At 41.4% G+C, this 25,148-nt stretch overlaps 1 protein-coding gene across 9 annotated transcripts; it reads right to left on the bottom strand.

Moving 5' to 3' along the window:
* Nucleotides 1-668: 668 nt before the first annotated feature.
* On the bottom strand, nucleotides 669-25,148 carry LOC111269252 (uncharacterized). 9 transcript variants are annotated; one of them, XM_086972021.1, is made up of 5 exons: nucleotides 24,983-25,148; nucleotides 15,265-15,652; nucleotides 13,784-14,081; nucleotides 4,583-4,733; nucleotides 669-2,732 (listed from the first exon to the last, which is right to left on the bottom strand). In XM_086972021.1, exons 3-5 carry the CDS (start codon nucleotides 13,792-13,794, stop codon nucleotides 1,665-1,667), a joined length of 1,230 nt encoding a protein of 409 aa, XP_086828147.1. In that variant the 5' UTR covers nucleotides 13,795-14,081; nucleotides 15,265-15,652; nucleotides 24,983-25,148; the 3' UTR covers nucleotides 669-1,664. The 9 variants fall into 9 exon arrangements, with proteins under 9 accessions (XP_086828147.1, XP_086828148.1, XP_022704437.1 ...); XM_086972022.1 differs by lacking the exon at nucleotides 15,265-15,652; XM_022848702.2 differs by lacking the exon at nucleotides 24,983-25,148 and having other exon boundaries at nucleotides 15,265-15,675.

Below are 25,148 nucleotides of genomic sequence, written 5' to 3'. Positions count from 1 at the left end.
TGTATCCCCGTTTTTCAGGTTCCGACATATAATCTTTTCGCTATCTTTGTAGCACAACAATTTTCGTTCTTGCAACGTTTGCACCATTTACTTACCGTGCTTTTGCGTAAGGCCTTTTACCTAGCGTCTTCACCAACGCTCTATGAATTTCCGCAACGCCATAGGCTTCAATGAACAGGAACTCGACCACTGATCATTCATTTTCGAGACAAAGACATGTTTTGTCCTGCTTGACTAACTCCTTTCTTCGAGCAAGTTTCTAGAATAGTAGAATATTTACTAGCCTTAAACTCGGTCTAATTCATTTGTGACAGCCTAATATGATTGGTCTGCGACTGACTACTAAGACCTAACAGCAAACCGATAAGAAGCAGACTTGTTATTTATTTAAAGTGTCAGCAGCTTGTGAGTATGCCGAGTCGTAACGAAGAAGGTACTAACAGCACCTAACAGTACCTAAAGCACTGATCCTTGTAGCGTCAATATTGCGGTGAAGTTCCATTCATTGCGGGACGCAATTGCTGCAGATTTATAAAACAGAAACAGTACGCGAAGAACACAAAACTGTCTACGGATGGGGTTGATTTTAGGAACAAAGAAATCCTGGACTAGAAAGAAATACAAAAGAACCTAACAATCTGATAAATAGCAACAAAAAACACGTCATAGCAAATGCCCAGCTTGCATATATTTATATATATATATATATATATATTATTCTATGTGTACATGATCATAGGACAACAAACATTATTCTCATTCCAAATAGCATCATACCATCTTTGCCATCGGCTTACAATCAGGACATGGGACCTATAATTGGCTTGATTCATCAAAATAACAATCAATCTGGTATAGGTACATTTCAGTGAACAGGCGATGGCAATCAACTGATAGGCGAAATGTTCTTCTGTCTGTCTCGTTGGCCATCCTGAAGCTACTTCGACGCAGCACTCGTCGCCCAACAGGCGCCTCCATTTAAAATTTCACATTTACTCTGTATCTGTTAATTCATTGTAATATAGAAATGGTCGAAATACATTTCTGTCGGTCCAATCCGTAGTACTACACCTTCACATCATCATTTCACCTATCGTATATTATAAATAACAAACTGGCTAACATAATAAACTAACTGAATGGTAAAACTCAATTTGATTGGTTCTCTATATAGTTATTAATGTTCTTTGGTCATAGGTAGTAGTTGTCGACCAGGCATGCCCTAGCCATCTTATGTTCTAGAGCGCCCTCTGTCGAGACACCTCAGAACTTTTACAATGTCAATACGGTGTATAGAAACGACATCAAAGCGCATGTTGTTCCAATGCGCACAATAGTTTGCAACGGGAAATGTACGCAGAGATCAGTATCACCAAAGTACCACTTGCTTAAAGATGACATTTGTTGCCCTTCTCGACAGGTATCTATCTCGTTATATCTTTCGAGGTCTAGTAAACAAACAATTTCAACAAACTGGCTATAAATGAAGGAAACGTACGTAACCTATTCATCGAGCAACGCCATCTTCCGCCATCCGGAAAGTATTATTACAGCATCCTATCACCCAAGAGCTACCATATTACCGAAAACCTTTTCTGTCGTTCCTATTTCTTATCTAAACCTTAGCTAAAGAAATTCAAAGCCTTCCAAATAAACCTATTCATTCACGCGTCAGGTATTGGAGACGTAGGCAAAGGAGGCGGAGCCATTGTTTCATGAAGTAACTTTGACGTTACTTCACTTGTAAACGACGTCGACGGCTCATCATCACAGTTTACGCGGCCCTTTACGACAACAGCATCTGACAACGCGTCTTCATCGTGTGATTCAACGGTAACAGTTATTGCATCCTCGGCGGCAGCAGCGGCGACGGTAAGAGCAATTGAGGCTGTCTCCCTCATCTCTACAGTATAGTGATTAGCTTCGCCAAGGCGATTGTCACTACAACCCGTGAATTTACAATTTTCGAAGTGTTCGCCATCAGTCGAAGCCATGCTGTTATAACTTTTAACATGATGACTTTCACAGGTGTCAGCGTCAGCCGGGCCAACGCTGGCTGTGGCAGACGTCAATACCGGGGAGAATTTTTTCATTTCACCGCCGCACTTATTGAAGCTGTTATTGCTATTCTCATGGTAATGACCTTTATCATGATTATCGCTGTTAAAATTAGTACTAGCTTTAGTATCGTCCAAACTGTTTGTCGCCGCACAAAAATGCTCTTGAGCTGAAGTAGATGGGTTGCCGCTGGAGCAGTCTGTTAGTACCGACGATGCTTGCTGTCGCTGTACCCCTTCTAACAAAAAGTCGTTTTCAGGCTCGGATTGTTGCTGAGGTCCTTGTTGTCGAGAGATCGATTGATAACATTGTGTTCTTTGTCGCTGTAATGGGTGTGCTTGCCCCCTTTCAGTAGTACTATGGGTGGGCCCAGCTGTCGCGGCGGTTCTGAAGTGTCCAGCATTGTTGGTCACAGTACTATTGTTCAACAGCGTAGGGACAGTGGGGGTGGCGTAAGAAGCCAGCACTTGTCCTGATGTCCTGACCACGCCACTGTTGTCGAGGGCTTGCATTACAACAGAGGTGCGATTGGAGGCAGTTGGATTCGGTGTCGATTGAGGAGCTAGGCCAGATCCGGCAGATGAAATAATCAAATGTGACTTGATGGCATCATCGTATGAAGGGGGGAAATCACTACGCGACAGCGAATAAAACAAGTTATCTTGATTTTCCTGCTGCAAATTAAAAAGGCATACAGACGCATTGGTGAATCCCAGCTTCTTTTAGTTCTTCTAAGGCAATAGGGTATGTCTGGTACAGCCAAGGTAACTGGTTTAAAATCTTTATTAAGCTTTCTTTGTTCGTTTGGAAACTAAGAAAGATACGTCTACGAGAACGGCAGGCATTGCTCTGCTTGATATATAAAAGATGAATTCCTGCTCTTTATCTTTTTCTATATTATATTACATTGGTCAAGTGTATTACGGCCAAACATTTAAGAAAGAGTCAAAAAAAAGTAGAGTACGTTCTAGAGTTATTCTTACATTGTTACAAATGCTAAATACTGGTTTCAATTTCTTCAATCGAGAATAGTACAGAGGTGTTACCTAATCTAAAATAGGAATACGAACCGCTTTCTTGGTTACCGTTCCCACCACGATACCTTTATGGTAAATGCATGAATTCTTTACGACATTTACTATATTTCCAATAGAACAGGTAGGTAGGTAGGTAGGTAGGTAGGGATTAACCAAAAGAAATTCTAGGCTAAACGCCAGGGAAGTCATGCATGGTAACAGGATGCGACATTTTCGCTAAGACGATAACTTAACCAAGTTTAATTCGTCAAGTGTGCGTGGAACGTAGAACTTGTGAACGGAATCGAAATGTAATTGAGGCCAATTACTTCACCAGACCTAGCTATCCAGCCCTGAACTTGGAACAGTTAGTCGTAATTAAGAGCAGATAGGTAGGTCCAAGAATTGACTTCATATGTGGACAGCGTTAACCAGTCTGTGAAGTAACAAACTCTTGTTTGTAATTGATAAAATTAACCAATGTGACTCTTCGCGGGTTAGTTCCTCTAGCTTTGCTTGATGTAGAACAACTCGTATGAGTCTCCCACAGTAATCGAAAGACCAATCATGGGTAGTGGACATGCGGGTTGATAATTTCAGCAGTGGCTGATGTATTCAAGTTTGCCTCAGAAAAAAGATATTGCCCAAACGATCGTGGGAATTTTGAGAAGATTCACAAGGTGCGCAACCAAGATGTGCCCTTGTACCCGCAGTTTTTGTATTGTTTATTGTATAGAACGTAAAACGTATCAAGTTATCTTCCTAATTAATACGGCAGTCTTGCTGAGAATTGCGTACGCACCAGATGCACCATGGTACTTCTCTAGACACAAATGAAAATGTATTTCCATATCCATAGGTCTCCTCTATATTTAACAAAATACCTAAAAAAGTGCCTATATAAAAACGTCAGAGATCATTTATATATGTCCCATCGCACAACAGTCACTTGATCAATTTAGTCAATTTAGCTAATTTAGTAATTGGTAACCTACGCTTGGCGACAATTCGATAAATACAGTGTTGAACCTAGTACGAGTCCCATTTCTGGCTTCATAGTAGCATTTGCCCATCATTTGTGCCGACCCCATATTCCCGTTTCAAGCGCTACAGGTTGGTCTGGAGCTCTTTTTGCGCTCTACAGGCCAATCATGTCCCGTCAACACAAGATACTTGAAGTAGTGGAAAACATTATATGTACGAAATGGCTAATTATATATGTTCTTTAAGTCTTCTTAATCAACAACCTATTGCCGAAAATTGCAACATAGTTATTACTGAAGTTATCCATGACAAGGGAAGGGGCATTGGCTGGTTTAAGGCTATTCGTAGCGAAAACCGTAAATTTATTGCGATGCCTCTACATCGTGAAGGGAAAGTCGAAATCCGCCGGAGTCAACCTAAAGATTATTATTTGAGACTGCAATGCATCTATTCTAGAAGAAGTCGATTCTCTCGATTTCAGTCAGAGTGCGCTCTGGCCAAAAATTTCCCTACGTAATACGTACCATGTCGCTCTGTAGTCCATCATTAATCTGACCGCGCATTTCTGCTCTCCGGCGCTCGATGATCGTATTTAAGTTTCGTATATAGCAGAACCGCCATACGATGATAATTAGCCAAAAAAGTAGGTTTAACACCAAAATAATCACCAAGGCCCTGCAAAACGATGAGTCAATCAGTACGTTGGCAAGCAAGAGGCATTATAGAGGGCGTATGAAAACAACCAAAATCCTATGGAACGCAAGATGGCTCTTTTATATACCTCATGTAAATCTGTATCGTGAGGTGCTTAATTTCTTTAAATCATATAGGATTGCGCTGTTTATCTAATTCTCTGTGTCTCAATATAGTCAAGTAGTAAAATGCACCGGTTATGGGTTATTCGCGCCGTTTTTGCCCTCTTCCGTGCTACGCGGTATATATACGTAATGCAACTGTAGTGTAAAGAAGTCCAGCTTACTGAACATCTATATTACATAACTGTGTACGTCTCGTTCGAATATTCTTTAGGTAAACGATAGCTAGGCTGAGTAAGTGGCGCGTCTCCCCAGGTCGATAGCTCTTTTTTGGAGTTATTTTCTTCAGTCGAAGGAATGATAGCTTTTATATACAATAATATATCATTGTGTCAGCAAGCAACTTGAACTTATTTTGTTAACTATAAAATAACGACAGCTGTTGTGTTTTTTGTGAAATTTCGAGTTTGTTATAAAACGAAATGAAGGACGGGACAACGAAGCTATTTCCGAAGACCAAGTTCAAAGAATATATCATTATAAGAGAAAATACTCATTTCGCAAACTAAAAATAGGCCACTTATCTAAAAATAAATATTAACTGTCTTCAAGCCTACATTGAGGTTGGAAGTGTCATAGCGTTTTTTATAGACGGTGCTTGCCCAAAGCTAGATAGCCAATATGGAATGAGCCGGGCCGTCTAGCTGGTCGTTGCCCTCGTCGATTCGAATGGTCGTAGAAACAGACTCCATATTTTTTTTGTAGAACAGTTGAGACAAGTATTTGTGTAGTATTGAGACAGCTGATTCCGGTAGAATTGCTAATAGTTTCCACTTTTTCCATTTGTAGATATTGATAAGCTCGCTTGATGCAAGAGAAGCCTAGGTTTAATTATTTTTATTAGTTTGAACTTTAACTATCTCGATGTTGACTCTAAGTACATACATATTTAACCCAACCGAATCATGTGTTCAACAATGAGAAGTTCAAGTAGAAAAAATCGAAATTCTCTCGCCAACTTAGCAGTTAACAATGAGTTTATATCGTCTGTTGCTTTCAAGTTTCATGTCCAGTTCCGTCGCTATGTATTTTATCAGTCGACTTCGATCCCCTTCTCGGATTCGAGCCCGAGCCACCACATGTCGCTCAAGTTAACCGTCACAGATATGCTGCAGTAGGCCTTACTTTGACGAGTTTTCAAACCTGATGACATTTTGAGCGAACAAAGAATGGTAAGAGTTGCCCATTCGTATCGTTCCTAAACGGATTCTCTTAAAGGGTTCATTTGACATTTACCCCCTATGTGCATCCTAGATAAAGGGCCCGTTTGCGGTCAACTAATATTTGTAACGTCCGTTTTAAAAGTCAGCCTTCATTCACTAGTATAAATATGATATCAAGCAGTGAGCCAATGAAATTCAAGTTCATCATCACGGGCTCTGGGCATTAATCAGGTTGGGGTTGTACACTATGCTGATCGACTAACAAAGGCATGTAGTGTTAAGTTCTTCAAAATTTGAAACAAGCAAAACTTTGCTAAGCAAGTATTTACATAATTTTTTGATCTTAATCAGGGAGTGACAATGACTAGTGCCTGCCTGGTACAAATTCGGTGACTCGTAGTATTATCCGCAGCAAACACTGATAGGCAATGTCCTCCTGTTCTTAGTTTTAAGTTCTGTTCATCAGATGGTCATCGTTATTACTAACTATATGCATGGCTGTCATAGCTAAGTTGCGATAAAGTGAATGTGACCACCCGGCCAATGTCTATGTTAAGCTTTTAACTATTCTAACACACATTTTCTTTAGATTATCGAAAACGACCGTAGTTCTTTTTAGGGCTTATAATAAATGAAGTTACTACCAGTGAGACTACTTAGGCGTTTCTTACCTGATATATCTACCTTAGTGTTGGCATAGACTCTATTGACTTTCCCGCTCCCCTACGAAGCCTAGTTTCTATGTGTTTGCTACAAGACGAACATGGTCGTTTTGCAGAAAATTTTCTATTAGACTTGTAAAAAATGTTTGCAATATTTTACGTCAAAAGTCTCCGCCTTCCGCTGGATAAAAGCATCAAAATGGATATGTACAGCAATGGCCATGTCGGTAATTAAAGTCTTTCCTGACAACGAGTCTTTCCTCGACAAGATAAGCCATAATATGAATTAGGTGCATGTTCTGATGCACCATCCAGCCGAAGTGTTCGATTTAAAGCAATACTCTAGTGCTCCGTTCTCCGAACAGGGCAAGCATAAAAACTTCAATCAATTAAACCCAGTGGACTAATTTCTGTTTCGCAAGGACCGTATAATACTTTCAGGCGTTCCGTTCATGTTAGGCCAAATTAAAGATGTGCATTTGTCTACGCCATTAACGTCCATGAAATATTACTCATGCCGATCTCAATGTTAAGGCTTACAGATCTTTAGCGGATGTTCTAATGTCAAACGCTCATTTAATATTGCCCGCAACCTTAAGTCGACGAAAAAATAATTTCAATTTAAAATCATCAGGTTGTTTGGCAAGGCCTAAAAAATACACGTACTTGTAATACAATCGGTTCGATGTATTGAATATTAAGGTGGTCTTGTCTTAAATATGTGCTCATCAGGATTCAGCCAGCTAGGTACACCGTCCTGGTCACGATTCTGCGGCAGCTCTGGTTTATTTTTTGCAAAATTTTAGTAGAAATCACAGAACGTATGTATGGACCTGCACTATACTTTTTTCCCTACAGCACAGTCTGAGTAACTTTTCCACATTCGTGAAGGGCAATTTAATATTTTAGCCCGCCTCTGAAGACCGAATTGAATCATAAGACGTTAAAAGCGGACTACATTAGAGGATTTGTGTTTGTTTTTTAAGATGCTGTATTTTGAGTACTTCTGTAATAATAAACTTATGCCGAATGAACTTCACCGTAAGTTGTTCCATGCCATACTGTTCCGCCGCTCCAGGCATACGCACTCTATTTATGAGACGACGACGACGACGACGCCTGATAAAATATGATCGGCAGATTAAAGCTTATGCAAAACTGTCCTTTTAGACACTACCGAAAGTTAGTTGTACAGATTACAGAATGCCAATTAAGCAAGTATTAAACAATTAAAACGCTATTAATTAATTGGCAGTCACCCCCGTTGAAGCAGCTGTTTGTGGCACGCATTAGAGTATTAAAACGTATTACCAAATTGCCTCGATTGGTCAAACGAAAGCTTTTCTTCCATAGAGCACGTAGTTGGGCTCATAAATTTTCCTAACTGTCAGACAGAATACGGTGATTTAACCAGACCGCATTAGACGCCTTGAAATACACTTAAATACATGAGCTTATAATCGCTTTGAAAATCGGCCACCCGTCGTCGAACCTTTTTTTACTTAAACACAAGGAAACCTGTGCTTTAAAAATCACGTACTTGTCCCAGCTGAGTTCATCACGGGAGGAGATCTGGACGGCGGTCATCTTAAGAACAATCGACTATACATGAACTAGAGCCGCATAACTAAACAATACTTTTGGAAACTGTAGCACGTATAGAAAATACGAGCGCCCACCTTTACTAGCAATACACATACATAGAATAATAATAATAATCGATCAATCTAATAAATTGATGAGACGTACATCTGGTACGGGCTGAGATCCATGCTTGTTCCGAACTCCTTACCCATCGTATTTGACGTCACACATCTGTCACCGCATACACGCCACCCATCAAGCTAACGAGAGAGCATTCGATACGATCCTCGAATAAGCTTGATCCTTAACTTCCGCAGGTACAGTGCATAAACTGGCCATAATGGCGACACAACGATCACAATTACATCTTGAGAAACGAAGCTCTCCGTGCAGAAACGAAATTATTGATTTTTGACCAGGGAAGTTCGTCGAACTTTCAAACTTCCTCGATAGTTCTTATCTATGGGTTGCGGTGTATAACGTACTCGATATCCTGCTTGTTTCATCGACTTACGAAGAAGGTAGTGTTCTGAAAGTCACGTGCAATGTTGCGTGTTTCGTTTTTATGTCATTTGATTTAAGAACAGATTTAGCTAGCTTAATAGAATACTGTTTCCATGCTCTTTGTTCGACGTCTGCTGATTGTTGTTTGCCGTCGGACGCCGTATTTCCAACGCTAGAAACAACGCGGGTAGCTACTGCTAACGGCGCGACGCTCAGCTTGACGCCCTTCGATAAGACATGGCCTCTTCGTTGTAGCCGCGACGTTAAATAGCGTTTGCGGCAACAGCGGCATTAGTTGGCACTGTTTTGGCAACGTGAGTCGCCGAGTGAAATATCCAGTGGCTCCGTTCCGTTAGCCTTCACCGCGCGATTAGTGTTAACGCCTGCGGCCGGCTGCTATCTGTCCACTGCCGCCGCCGTCCCTCCTACCGTCACTGCACCATGTCCATAAAACAGCGGCTTTACCATGATCGGCAATGCCATGACAGCATCAATTTTACCCGGCAGATAGCTCCCTCTCTTACCGTAACTCGTTGCCCAGGGGGAATTATGATGCATACGCGCCACTGGTGGCAGGTAAAGAGTATGTAGAGTCGTCGATATACAGAGAGTGAGACAATGTATCTGGGTACGGTAATTGCTCGATGTGAGTCGTTCACAGCTGTTTGCCTACCTGTCTATGTATTTGTTTGTGTTAGTGCCGTCTTCGGCCATTGGTGAATGTGGCCAATGTCAACGTGGACCCAGAGGTGGAGAGCGCCGCGACATGGCTCCGTGCCCCAACTACCACCAGTTTTGGCAGCGGTCGATGTCGAACGGAAGCCTTACATTGAAGCAAGAGTCTGCTAGTCCTCCGGTTGTGTAAAACTCCATAAGATTGGCTGCTTTTGCTGCAGTCTGTTAGTAGCCAGCTACTGAGGGTCTCGCCCGCAGCAGCGTCAACGCGCTCAGGTGTCAGTGCGTCATAGGGGCATTGTTCCGTTGTTATAATTACTATCGTCATATTCATTTTGTAATCACTATTAACCAGCACAAGCCACAGGATTGTCAATATACGTGAGCCTGTGACACACAGAACAGAATTTTGTTTTGACGATTTCGCTGGTACCTGTTAAACAGACTAGCTGTTATGCAGACGAATAGTAATAGACTATTGTTACGGTAGAATGTCATTTCTCGCGATAGACTCTTCTCCACACGACAGGTTGTATATGCTCCTGGAATTTTCTAGTTAAGCTGAATGTTTACTTAATTTGCTGCAGTTAACCAGTAAATAGTGGTATGAGAAAGAGCGTACGATCGTAAGAAACACAAACAATGGCAAACTATACTGAACGGAGGTCTGCCGAAGGTGGGGCGAAAAAAACGTACTGGCATAGGGCACTGGAACTGAGGAAAGCGAGACTCTATGTTCTTCTTTGCAGAATAGTTCAATTGTTAATGTGCAATTGCAATCCGTTGATCTTGTCGGTTGCTGGACGCTTAGTTCAGGATCTTGGATTGTCCTATTGAGTCCGGCCAGCTCCGGAACTGAACAAAATTAGGTGCGGAGCCGGCCGGTGAGTTGGGGCACCTTCGAAGCATTTTTCGTTTTTATCATATTCTATCGTTCCTATTTTTTAGACATAGAAAACATAATAATACTTCGAGTTCGTACAGACACTATACACACTCCCTTCTTATTAACGCGAGATTAAAAATACTGCAATAACAGGGGCGCCTAATTTCGAATTTATTCTATTGTATAATTCAGTCAAGTTTCGAATATTTATTTGTCATTTGGCACTTTTTGGTTACTTCGTTTCCGTCAGTGATATTTTAGTAACACACGTCGGCTACATTTCTCTCTACACACACACACACACACACACACAAACAAACAAACGTAAAACGAATAACATATTAATCTTGTCGGAGGTAATTTTCCATACAAAGTACAGGTGTTCATTGCACTGTCTGATACAGATACCTTTTATGTCGTTCAGTTTTACGGGAGAAACAGAAACTTTTAAAGCCCTACGGAGCTTATCTGCCTCTAAAGGATGTAAACAACGGGTTTCCGTATGCGTATATCCGAACCACGGTATATGGGCGATTATTGCATGCACATGTACAGCCGCCCTGGGTTAAACGACTCGCTCGAATTTATCATTATTGGTTATTAGTTATCGATTTTACCCTCTTATTTGGTTAGCGTTTATGCGGCACGATAATACGGTATAATCAAAGCCGATCGGTCACAGACACATATCACACGCGTTTGATGGATTAAGTGTTTCTTCCGAGTTTGTTTTCCATCCGAAATTGCCACAATCATACCAGTTAACCAGACAAAATACCACTAAGTTCTCTAGTTAAAATTAAAGCTCATTTAAGTCATTGATAATTTTGCTATGGACGTTATCAATGAATCTACCATAACACGTAAAAGTTTAGGTGACGTATTTATCTGTGCCCACCGCGTTCGCTTAGTGTTGCGGCGTGCCCTTGTACAATAGTTAATACTAGTCTAGCGTTTTAATCTCTAGGTCGTAGCCATGTATTGTACGCGGAAGAAAAGTGTGGCCTTTTTTCTTTGCATGGGTTTGACAGTTCTTCTATCGCGCACTTACTTAGCGCGAACTTAGCATCCGCGCATGGAGACCAACCTAAACGGGTGTAGTTCGCTGATTACGGTTAAGTCTTGGAGCTAGCGTCTGCTATACGGGGTAATCAGACGCAGATCTCTACCCGATTGGCCTCTGGCATAAATGCCACATTTCAATCCAAGAATCATCTCATTTGGTTTCATATATCGCCTTGCCATCGGCTAGTTATCCAGTATTTCCACTATATTGAAATTGGCTTTTGCTGAGCTTTCTCTTACTGTTCGATCATATTTCTCGCCGTCGGCTACACATCTACGATATGCCGGTATCGATATTTCGCACAAAGTTTCTAGTAGACGGCCTTGAGAGAAGAGCTGAGCTGAAGTTTTTTTTGCTAAAAAAAAAATCAGTCGATCCCTTTGAAACTGTTTTGGCACATCTGTAGCAGTTTTTGAACGTATCGAATAGCAAGGACATGTGGATGTTTCATTGCGGATTTCCTATCGAAAACACTCCGCTAACATCATGCATTCACGAACCCTACTTTAGTCTTTAGTCTTTTAACGCGTATTGAACTAAGTGATTTTACAGGATGTCAGGAAAGCAGACGTCCCGTGGATACACCAAAAGTATCCTTGTGCCCGGTAATAATTCTCTCCTAAAGCATTGCATGCTTGAAATTTCTTATATGTGCATTGGAGTTCTCGTACCGTAGAAATAACAAAAGTCACGAGTTTTTGCAAGCAAATGTATATACCTACATGTTCTACAGAAGTATGGCAGATTTAAAAATATCGATTCAGACTTCACCACACGAAAAAGCTGTGTAGACAGAATACAAGCGAGCGGGTACTGGTTTTAAAGTGAAGGCATCTAGGACGTGAAGGGTTAGCGATAGCACGATAAGGGCTGCGCCATTCAGGGTTGCATAGTCTTGCTCTTGTCGAAACACGCGAGGTACTACATCCTTATTTTGATTCGGGAAACTGTCTGGCTAATTGAACACCGCTCGATAGAGATCACGAGTTAGGTGGAAAGTATCAATCTTATGGCTGTTCATTAGACGGGTAGAGTATCCATCGGGTTTTGTGAATTCCGAAAAGCTTCTACCAGATTCGTCAGTTCAACGTACTACAAAGTTACGTCTATTCAACGTGGAAGGATTATGCAAATTCTATAGTACTATAGCGTTCTAATCTGAGCACGGAACACCGATGCACTTATAATTACGTAGTCATACATCCCAAAAAGCGGGAAAGGTAAACTGTGTATTTCATTATGCTGTATTTGAAGTTGAACGCAGAGGGTTCCCTCATGTGTCCGGCATACGGTTAAGATCTACAAAAATCCATCAGCCAAAATCACTTTGTTCCTTCCAGTTTTAAATGATCGACCTAAGTATCAAGCAGCGTACTGGTTTATACACATCAAAATCCTATTCCCCTTACCGTGAAGCTTGTATACCTCTTTTTAACTATTCATCTCTTCAATCTGTACATTTATTTTGAAAATGCATAAAGTTGTGCTTTTTTTTTTCGTTTAACTTCTGAAATCAGTATTCAAAAAAGTGTGTTAGATCCAGCAATGATTTGCGTCTGATATTTTCTCACCAAATGCAGATCTCTGACACCCATTAAAGATACTGTCCCGTCTAACATTGCGTTATTAGGCAGACTACACATCAGTCCCAAACTACCTCTTCCGATTCGAGAAGATTCTCAAGAAACATTTTATCCTTCCGCTTATCCCCTTTATTGTTGTTCTCAATCAGTACATGTTTTTCCGTTCAAATTATTCAGTCGTAATTATACTGCTTTTACAGCCAGCGTTCCCGTTAACTCGACTTACGTCTTTTACGTGACAGAGATACGATACGGTTTCGACTTCGTCGCTTTTCGGTGCTAAATTGCCCACGGTTGGTTTAGTGACCACTTAATAATAATTCTCATTCGAAATTATTACGTTATTTTTTACTATAAAGCGTAAAATTGCTCCCGTTGTTCTGACACTCCCTTCAGTCTATTATTGCGCTAATATACTACGCTGATAGAAGCAGAATGAACGTGAGGCGAGCTTCATCTTGGCGTAGGTTTAGACGCAATGAGCAGACAATGAATAAACGTCAACGTAATGTTAAACGTAACTGCTATCGAAGATCGAGCTATTGGCGTATTGTTTCGATACGTACGACTACGCTCCACCCTGACACGATCCAACGAAGTATCATCGATGATTTCCATGAAGTAAATCTAGGCTTAAATAAATATGTTAACCTTAAGTACATATTATATTACGGCTGACAACAATTTATGACCTGTAATTAAATGTAAACAGTCCTTAGATGAAAATGAAAGGATCACCATTTTATTTTAGCGTTTCATAACTAGTGTTAACGTATTATTCGCTTACCGTTCGGCCATTTTTGCCGAGGTGACGTCAGTGGTTTACTTGAAGAGATTCATATCATCCGACTTCTGCTTTATCCGTCCATGACGTAACGCGTCGTTACGAACGAGCTAGAAAGACATCCGATGAGTACTGTTACGTACGTTCACACGGTGCAGCTTTGTCATTTCTGACACCGTCGTAGCGCCGTTCACGTGTTGGAATAACGGCTTCTACTCGGCCTCGCCTATCCCAATCAACAAGAATTGGTACGTCGACGCTTTGCGTTCGTTCCCTCTTGAATCGCTTTGTTTGTAAGCGACTGTGAACAAGTAACGGACACATGTTAGTAGGTCCAGCTGGAAAACTGATCACAATCAACTAGATAGCTTCGACGCCCTTTTAGGCGTGCTGATCTTGTCCGAAACTCGTTACGCTACATGCGCAATTAAACTATCGGTTGCTTGTCTTAGTATACATTCGCACCTAGCTCATAAGGGGTAAAGCTGATTACGGGAGCAAACGCCTAACCTTAAAGCTAAGCAGTGCCAAAAAATTAACGTCAATCGATCGTGTAGCAAGCGATTCCGGTCCGTGTCATAGAAAAAAAATATGTATATATATCTATACGGGGGAAAGGGGGAGGATCACTAGCTACAGCCTCGATCATTGGCCATAACGCACCCACGTGTTAAGGTATGAGCAACCCAAAGAAGGAAGGAATTAAGTCCATAGGCCCCCGTTTACCCGTGCTTGTCTAAGACCAATGTCATGCACGCACGAGCTGACTTGCTTTGGACTTTCGCGCATTAGCGAGTCACACCTTGAGCCTCTTGTGTTATTGGCCTGCTCGAAGAGCCAGTCATCGCGTGTCGCATGCGGGTTGTTTTTGACGAACAGATTAACAATTGATGACATTGGCATGGATAGTACGATTGAATCGATCGGACTCATTTATCGAAGCAGTGGGCTCATAAATCCGTTAAAAATGTTCTAATCGCTACTGGGGCGGCTGCCAACCAGCAAACGGCATTACATGTTGGTCCTTTGATGATCCTTATGGGTTAGGCGGCCCGAATACTTCGTGATCATTCACAATGACTAGCTGAACCGTCGGACAAACAACAAATCGCTATTCAAAATGACCACATAAGAACTACCAGACACGAGAGGTGTGGATGGATAGATTTTTAATGGCTCTAAGAGCTGTAACAATAACAGCGGAAACCATTGTAATGACATATTCAAGTCACTGTCTCTGAAAAATCCCACGCCCTAGTTATGAATTTATTTAGAATATCGTGTAATTATCTGGCAGTTTTAGCAGTAGTACGCTGTAAAGCAAACATGGACAACAAGTGGAATAATAGTCTATAGTATTGTCTATTTATGCAAGACGTTCGCTCTGATCGTACCTAAACAAGTGCAGTAACAAGGAACACAGGGTAAGTACCTAATGGCGCCTACGTCACAGCATCGCCATTGTCGAATCGTATTGTCGTTACCATTTATGCTATCCAACAGCTGCTCAGTCCTTCTCCGTTGTTGCTCTCGTTCTGCCAGCAATCTTCTTGACTCGGGCGTCATTCATATCGCTCAGGACCTACGTCCAACGGTCCCGATACCCTTCCAGAATACTGAAACCAATAGTCAGCTACCGGTCGAAAGCCCGCACTTCCCCTTCAATCGAGCGGTACAAAGAGGCAGAAAGACCTTAAAGGAACTGATGGTAACGGCGATGCTGGAAATAGTGTTGCTGCTTCAGTTGGGTTCTGATAGCGCTCAGAACGTGGATAACTCGATGCCAAAAGACGATCACGTGCCGTTCGCAGAAAGGCGAGGGTGGCAGTTCGGGATAGACGGGTCAGTCATACGAACAGATAGCGTCGGCGGCTGCGGTCACAGGGACCCGGGTAGAGCTGTGAGTATCTCAAGCGTCCGGCAAAAAAAATGTCCATTCTATGGAAATAAGGGTCACAAACTGGAGCCTGTTCAAGCATTAAACAACATTGTCAGTGGCCTTAAATGGCTTGGCAGTGCGTCGGCGAGCCAGCGGGGATCAGTGGTACCACAAAACATTAAACCTGTTGTGCTGTCTGCATTTGGACGGCTTGTGCCATGTAAGCCTAGGTAGAGGAGACTACACAATTGGTACCTACGGGCAACAAAAGCTATTCGAGAAGAGCGGCGCCGCATTGTAAGTTACGCATGGGCGTCAACTGCAATTTGGACACCGAATGACTATTGTTTCTAAATTGACATAGTAATATATAGTATAGAACGCAATATGGAAATTCATTTCAGAAGCAAGTTAAAATAGCAAAAGTTGACGGGTCGAAGTTAACAAGCTAATGGAATAACAGGATGCATTAACTGTTGGTTAATTCGGACAAATGACAAAAAAATTGATGGATTCAATTGCTGTTGGCAAATATCGGTTATCTATAGGCGGTACAGGAACGCAAAAATTAATTAAAACCGGGACCAACATCAGAAGAACTTAAAGTGTTTTAAAGGAACGTTTCGCAAACTTAAATGGTGACAACATCGCTATTTATACCCTAGTTCAAGTCGATTCAAAAGCTAATTTTGAAACATAATTTTGTATTTCAAAGTTTTTTTCGTTCTATTTTACGTGGTAGAATGATTATCTTCGAAAATATATACAACTACTTCCAAACAGTTTGCAGTACAGCCAGCGTTCTATTGAGGGTAGCCGTATGTGATAAGCGCGCTACGCGGTGTCGTGACACGAGAGCAGTCCAAGGAAAAAGTTATGGAAAGAAAAAACGGCACATAATAAAAATCATCATATTGACAAAAATATTTTTTATTGACAAAAAAAAAAAAAAATTGTACATTAGACGATAAATCGATCGAAAAACGATCATCCGATTGAATGCAAAGCGTTTCATCTGTTGATCGAGTAGTAAGCGAACCATACAAAAGCAATCCTAACACAATAGTAACTGCTTCGCTGACAGGATTGACTCTTCGATAGTAACAAAATTATCCTTTTAATCCCCTAATAGCAAACTGTCATTTTAGCTTAACCCCGTCTAACCAGCATAGCGATTTCTACGGGTTTTTCACCGTTATTATTTTTTTTTTTTTTAATATAATTTATGTTATTCACTTCGACCTCTTCATATTATATTTTACTATCTAGCTTCACTTTTGAAAGTAATCTATTATATTATTGTGAGGTGTCCTAGATATTAACTAGGAATACGTGTGTAAACGTTCTCCATAGGCTTCTACGACATATCTTCTGTAATGACGCGCGTTATATTTCTGTCTTGAATATAAAGCGTTTACTGAGCTTGGAAGCATTCGACTACACCGGAACTGCCTCGTTCATGATTCAAAAACGCAATTTAGGATGTCAGCTATAGGAACAAGTCAAAATGAGTACAATAACAGAATGATTTTGTAGATTGCCACCTTTACCGGGGCTCAGAGCTAGAAAATGAAACAAATATATAGCTCTAGCATGCCCCTATTTCATAACTCTGTCAGCCAACAGAAACGTTTTATACCATAAAAGTTTGTCACAAACAAAAATTATGATTGAACCATATTCATATCGTCCCAAATTTTCCACTGCCGACCTGGCACGTTCACGCAGCTCTCACAATCATACCGCTACCATTTGACTGGTTACAGGTTAGACTTATCTGAGTAAAGGATCCGTCTGACCAGCAACAAAGCACTAATTGCAGTCATACTACGTTGCCTATCCAGTTCGTGGACTCATACCTTTTTCTGGTTTACACAATCCTCTATTTACCTATTTTAGCCAATCTCAGCACCCAAACACGGAAAATCCGCTTTCAAGGACTACGAGAGCTAATTCCACTGGATCACCCCCACCCATCCATTTGAATACAAAGTGAATCACAATCGTTTTCGAACTACCTGGCGCCTGTTATTAGTTATATTATAAAAACTGCCCTACATTTTATTTCAATATTAGAAAGTTGTACGTGCGAGGCGTGTCGCACAGAGCCCTTCTTTGTTAGCTCTGGATATCGGTGTATTTCTAACCAGCATAACTTTTATATATTTGTGGGATGTAACTTTCGTGAAATTCGCATCAATAACCTGTATCGCAAACGTTGTAAAATATATGATTTCTACAGAATCAATACCGAAATCGCCTATCGTTCGTTGACCGGTCGAGTTAGGAACACACGGAAGCCATCCAAAGTGTATACGTTCCATAATAACGTACGGGAATAGTGTTCGTATTTTACCAAGTTTACTTCAAATTTATCTAGGACCATTGTTTCCCTGTCATTGCATATATCCTCATCAAATCCTGTTGTAGACTCAATCTTATATCTTAACCAAACGCTGTTTTGTTTGCTACTTTAAAGCATACAAGGGATTATCCAGAGGTCATTTGTGCACTTGAGTTCAATCTTTACACTGCGCCTTAGCTAAAACGATCTCTAAATACAACTTATAAGTTTAACCTATGAAGCTATTAGTGCTACTGTTATGATTAGTATATATTATACATGATTTAGGTATCTCATTGACTGAACGTGTCTTCCCAAAGATACACATCAGTTTCTGCCTAAGTAGGACCTTGTTTATACTGAGTGGCTCAGTCACTACAGAATGCCAGCCAGCGGCACGCTGATTTTGGATCGGCTTTTGGATCGGCTTTACGCCAGCAATAGTATTTTAAACATGCTTGTTTCTCTACTGGGCGGGTGCTGCTAAAGACTGTTTGTTGGTAGAAGCGACTAGACGGTACATGGTGGCACCGCATGACTACATCCTAAATGTACACGAAAGCTTGCCTCCAAAGTTAGGACAATTATAGCGAACCACTCACTGAAAATGAAGGCAGCTGTATCTAGCGCTGACCGAGCGTCAGGCAGGTTAACAGAGAACCTTTGAGACCTCTCTTTTCTCAGGCCTTTAGGAGAGAGATTTCTTCCGCAGTGGTTCTGTGCTTGTTGGTAATAGATAGTTCCTCTAAGCCCTGGCTGTTCGATCTCTACAATTTTCTAAAGTATTCCGTAGCGTCCTGACGCTCCCCTGATCTTAACTTGCTACTTCTAGGCGTCAAACACAGTCTAGCGGGCAGAGAATAGGCTCTCTAACGAAGTAGTAACAGAGTTACAAAACAAAAAAGTGCATATAAAGCTTTTCACACTACGTTAGAGATTCGACAGGTGATTAGTGATACGGAAGCTTTAAGCGTGATTAAAATGCAATAATCTGATACTTATGTTTTAGTAAACACTGAACGAAAATTTCGATTATTTACAATAGATGTATATATAACCGCAGTCAGCCTCGTCTTATCTGTTCAGCTAAAATCATGCCGCTAGCTTTACTCCGACGTTTTCTAACTGGCTTCTTTCAGTCATATTTGTCTATGACAAACGTGCAGTAGACAGGCCAAGTTAAGGCAAATGTAAAAGGTAAGATAACTAACACTAACAAACAATACTCATATATTATATATGATATAAGATTGCCTGCCTATAATTTTTTCGAATTGTCACCATTAGTACCTTTGACATGATCGTGCTCTGATTGCTATTGGGCAATTGGCTCCTATGACCTCAAACTATACCCTCGAACTATGCGGGCTGAATAAATGCTGAGCGTCACGAATCACAGATGGCTGAAGTCGGCTGAATCGGACCATTCGTGAAGGTCGTTCGACCTCGTACGCGCTATCAGTAGAACGAGATGTAGCGCATTGAGACGCAATTGTATGGCAAGTACTGATTAATTTACAATTTACTCGATTAGAGTTTATCTAATAGAATCAAATTGAAGCCAAGCTTATTACCACTCAATATGGCAGGTTTGATTTCAGATAGAAACTCGCCCAGAGATAGATCCGATACCGACAAAAAAGCGCGCGACATCAAACGGTAGTGTTGAAACAGATACCCTCAGAGAATATACGTCTAGCAATGGATTCTGCGGTAACACATGTTAGTGGGCACGTGCACACTCGTATGTAGGTATAGCTAGGTAAATCTGTCGGTGCTTCATAGAATCTTCAACTTTGTTTATTGTGTCTATTGTATACGACGGTATGCGTATCGAGTTGATAACGAAGCATGCGAACGTTCCCGCTCGGACAGCCTGGATACGCTCATTGTAATCTTTTTTTTTTCGGTGTATCAATTTTTAATCCCTTTGATAAGCGAACGTACGGGATCCTACTGCTAGCCAACCTTTCCATTCCGCAGAGATGAGAACATCCCCCTCCAATTCCAGCTCTTAGAAGTTGTATATTGCCTGTTGCCAATGGCAAACGACCTGAGCCAGGCAAAAATTGAAGAACATAAGAGCTCAATTATCGAACAGTATTAACATATAGAGCTGATTCCTAAAAATTGCCCGTAGACATTTTTTACGTAGTTGTCTTCTTAAAAGATTTTCGTGGCTAAGAGAGAGAAATTATCTGCCCAGAGCCAATGTGGCAAAGCGTCAATTGTATCGTTGTTGGCCGCAGTCATTCCGCTTCCGTAATCACGCTATAAATGATAAATACATCGGAAATTTATCGTTAATTTACACTGTCTTAGCGATAATGCCCATCGTAACAAAGATATACATCAAAATAAGTGGTAAATATGGCAAAACAAAAAGGTCACGATTATTTAAACAGACATTGTTATACGAGGAATTATTTCTCACAAGCACACTGTCGATTAATGACTGTCGCTCACTTCATTGCGTGAGTACCATCACGACTGGAAGGAAATAGTCTTTTAGCAGTAGAAGATAAATGGCAGCAAAGCGGTATTGTTGAGCTCATTATCGTCGCAGCCCACCGGGCCCTGCTACTCACTAATACCAGACCCACCCACTTAAATACGAGAAGCGGTTTTATATCGTTAGACGGGAAGAAGTGGAACCCTTTCCTCGATTTTGCTACCCGCGAGGGAATATTAGCCGTAAAGCCAGTGGTGGTCGAATCATCTCCATGGCTTTAGACAGCTCTTATTCGAATGGTTGTTAAGGCAGTACTTAGTCATGCTGATTGTCAAAGTATAATGCTACCTTGACAAGCATCAATATAACAATAAGGCCAGAAGTGGCTGTTCAGCAGGAAACCTGGTCTTGAGGCTATGACGAACGATACCACGTAAAAGGGACGTAGGAACATATGTAGATGGTTAAGAAATGTACTGGGACGTTTACATGTAACGTCAACAGACGCTGCAGGTAGCGTACTGCCAACAACTTCCCCTTCACTTTAATGTTGTATTAGATATTTAATAAGGCAGAAACAAAGACGTAATCCTTGGAACATCTGTTAAACCGATAGTAGTCCATTATTTGTTAATAAATGATAAAACTAATTGCCTAGTTTTTTCATATACTCGTTCTTATTCATCTCGACAGAATGGCTAATAAAACGCTGAAGTTTGCGACGGCGTTAAACGATAATTACTAACGAGAATAGGAGGTGTAAGCTTAATTCCCTGTAGATATTGGCAAGGGAAAGCTTTTTCCAATGGATTAGTGAGCTTTTTTTCTTTCGTATACAGAAATCGTCAGGCACTCTGGTCATAAAGTGAGCCATTAATGGACTAAACACGAAATCAGAACTGTTCTACCAACTACACTAAGAATGAACCACTAGTTACACACGATAGATACTAGCGTACGTTGGAAATGACTGGCTGATACTTCTATCTACCTTACTGTCCAGATGTGAGTAAGTCCATGTCTAAAGAATCCGGCGATCCGGGTCCTAACCTGATTTGGATTGTTACCGTACTAAATGGCGACATAGGGGTAATTTTGTAGCCCTAGCACTAGCTCGTTGCTAGGCTATACGACTAAACGCAAAGATGGGTCTCGAGAACCCAGGCAAGCAACGTAAACAGCCCGACATGTCACAGCCTCGTCGTTTTCAAGGTATCATTATGTTGACGAGTGTTCCACCGTGTCTGTGCTGAGCGCTTAGCCAGCCGGGAGGACACTGAGAGCCAGCCGTATGATCGACTGCCGGACGGCAGAAACAGCGATGCTGAACGTTAAAGTTGAAACCTAACCAACGCTCAATCAAAGCTTACTTTATCCCTAGGTAAGCTATCCCGACTTGCGGATTTGAGGGGGGTGGTAGGTTGAAAGGAAACTTACACTGGACACAAACGGTAAAAGCAAATAATAATTAAGTGCTAGCGTAATGTTAAATCGTAATAGAAGGGCGCAGTTTGTGCCAGCGACAGCGAACCGCCTATAATGCTCCTTATGTGTAGAGTGTGATGGTGAATCCAGATAAGACACTCTTAAAATCAAAATTATAGTTCATGCGAATTAGCTATCACATATTGTTGCGCTGTCTTATGACGGACAGAGTGTCCAGTTATCATGATCTGAATGGCGGAAAACCAGTTGGTCAAAACTGGGTAAATATAGATTATATATTTAATAGTTGAAGGGAAATCAAATTTAATCCCTGCGCAGGTCAGAGGTGGGGCACACTAACTGCCGTCTTGTTATTGTTGTGGTGTCTAACAATAGCGGTGGACGCATAGCAAAATACCAAGGATGTTGAACTAATCGTATTGATGACCATCAAAGAGTCAAACGCATGACTGGCAGATCCCATGCATCAGTCCACTTCAATATTATTACCTTAGCTACTTCTGGTCATCCCGTACCAAACCGTTGGAATCAAGTAATCACCGACTACCAAGCACGGAAACCTATGCACAAAATGCAAACTAAAAACCCATCGCTTGTGTACCTTAGGTCCTTAGGTTTAACTAAACGCGCCCCAACAAACGACCGTTAGCAGTCAACGACCTATTCCGTGCCCCATTTCGAATTAAATGGCTTTTTTTAACTTGTGTAGCTCTTACCATCCACCCAGTGGTGAACAAACGCTAAACTACCTTAGCATTTCCTGTGCAGTGCTTCATCCATAAAATCGCGTCGCTTTTTTATCAAGGAACTTTTGTTTTCGTTTGTCGAGAAAGAGTAACTTTGGCAGCTTTACCCCCTAGACTGTTACATTGTGTTTGTTTCCACCAACCTCTCACGCGAGCGAGTCTGGAAAAGCTTGACACGTTGATTCGATGGCACTATTACCATGGTCATCGTGGCGTCTTTGGCATAGCACGCTATTCCACAACATAGTATCGACTGTAGAGGCTACGCCTCGCGTAGAGTAGTCCTTCTTTGCGACAAGCTTCCGCGACATCCAGCTGTCAAGCGAACGGGTCGAAAGCCAGAACTTTTCGAAAGCTTTTTCCATCTCGGCAGGTGTTGGCCGTTCCTAGTAGCCAGAGGTGCTTCACCTTACATTGTCGTATCTCCACTCGCTCTGCGCCATCCCGTTCAGGAACAGCGATGTTGCGCGTTGTACGCGAAAGAGTTGAGAAGAAGAGTATAATACAAGTTCAGCTGATGACCAAGCCTATCCGATTCAGCCATAGGTTCTTGATGGCCGTAAGCCAGCGGACCCAAGCTGTCCGACTGTGGGTTACAGTGCCCATTTTCTCTCACCGTTTGGATCCGTCTGACATTCGTTCAACCTGGCACTTCCAAACGTTTCTGGCTTGACCTCTGCTTTTATACTCCCTCGCGTGTGACAGCTATGTTCTAATGACATGCCGTACATCTTAGCTCGTCCAAAGCGGAGACTGCGAGGAACGTTCGTAGACTTCACTGTTCTTCCTTCTGCTTTCAGAACAGGCAGCAATGGTTTGTCGACGACCCAAAAGCGGTTGTTGTTGGGAACAGAGGAAAACTGCTGCTTGCTATATGCTTACACACTGTTGCGGTGGAGGGAACAAACGAGCGTGCGATTTTAGATGTGAAATTTCTCATGTCTCGTAGAGGCGCTGACAAGAGAACTTTTGGGATTCTTAGGAAACTTGGCACTTATGGTGAAGAGAATATGGGTAGTTCAAGATATACGAAAGAAGGATAAAGGTGTTGAGCACAGTTCTTATACAGCGTCAACCACTTTCTTGGATTTGACGACAGTGTATGGATAGTATATAATTATAGACGTGTCGCTAAATTGAACAGAATAATGCCTACAATTCTGCATACTTCGTATACGGTGTATGCGCATGACACAGGTCTGAGATATGTGGGTCGGCGAAAGCAGTTGCACGTCGGCCCCAAACATATCTGGTCCGGTAAGCGACGAGTCTATTTTCTGCCGCAAGAAAGAGACGAAGCAGAGAGAGAGAGAGAGAGGGAGAGAGAGAGAGAGAGGGAGAGAGAGAGGGAGAGGGAGAGGGAGAGAGGGAGAGAGCGAGAGGGAGAGGGAGAGGGAGAGAGAGAGATGTCCTTTATAGTGTTTGGCATAGACTAATCTTTGTGCTTAGGTTAAACACAATTACTTGGCGTAAAACCTATTGTATCAATAAAGGCTGAGCGGTTGACACGTTCTAACGCTCCAGTCGATGACAGAATTCAGTGTATGTGGTATATTTGGGTAACGACTTCATCTTATGCTTAGCAACCAAATGGACGCATTAATATTTATCGTTTATTTTTCTATTGAAAGTAAAGATTTTATTTAATTACGAATAACTACCACGCCTTTTATTATCAATGTTACTATTACCGTCAATTTGTGAAATTGACAGGCATTTCAGGTTTGCCGCGGCGTTCGTCATTGCTGTTTCATAACGGGAACAATATACACGTTGACCTACTTGGATTTATGATGAAATAACAACAAGAAACAGTACGAAAACGAGGCAGAACTCCATATCAAGCAGAAGTTCTGCTTTGTTTTTGTGACAATCTATTAATTAGTCTATGAAATTTTACTATTGAGCGTAAGCTACTAAACTGCAGTAATAATGAGATATTTTATTAAAAGCTACGGTAGTTCATTCACTGCATCATGTCTGTGGTCAAACTGAGTAAAAACAGTTTTCTGAGCGACGTAATCTAGTGACGATGGTAACCGCCAACAGTAATAAAATAGTTATTTTTAAACAATGAAATTTATTATTTTAACAGAAATTGGTCATAATCGCATAAAGTTCATGTACCGTGTTGTCACTCGTCTATGCTCCATTGGCCCTATCCTGTACTGGAGACGGCTGGAAGGTTTGTATCTCGCTAGGTTGAGAACAGAGACAATTCTGAATGCGCTCAACTTAGTATTTAGTAGTATACTCTTGCGACAATGTAGCCGTGGCTACAGTTATTCGAACAAGCAAAACTGCTTCGGGTAAAGGTAAATTACTTGTAACTTACATATTAACCTTGAGCAGCCTTTAGGAATAGACTCGGCGCGCAGCTATAGATTTCTTTACCAAAATCTGTACGATGGGTCTACGGCGAACGGTCGATCCCGTTGTAAATATGTGTTTCCTCAAAAAAGACCAAAAAAAAGGGGCAAATAGGCTAATCAGCTAATGGT

Source organism: Varroa jacobsoni, unplaced genomic scaffold, assembly GCF_002532875.2.
Source record: "Varroa jacobsoni isolate VJ856 unplaced genomic scaffold, vjacob_1.0 scaffold_1368, whole genome shotgun sequence".
Classification (NCBI taxonomy): Eukaryota; Metazoa; Arthropoda; class Arachnida; order Mesostigmata; family Varroidae; genus Varroa; species Varroa jacobsoni.
Note: the sequence above shows the minus strand (reverse complement) of the source record. Positions and strands in the feature narration are given on the sequence as shown.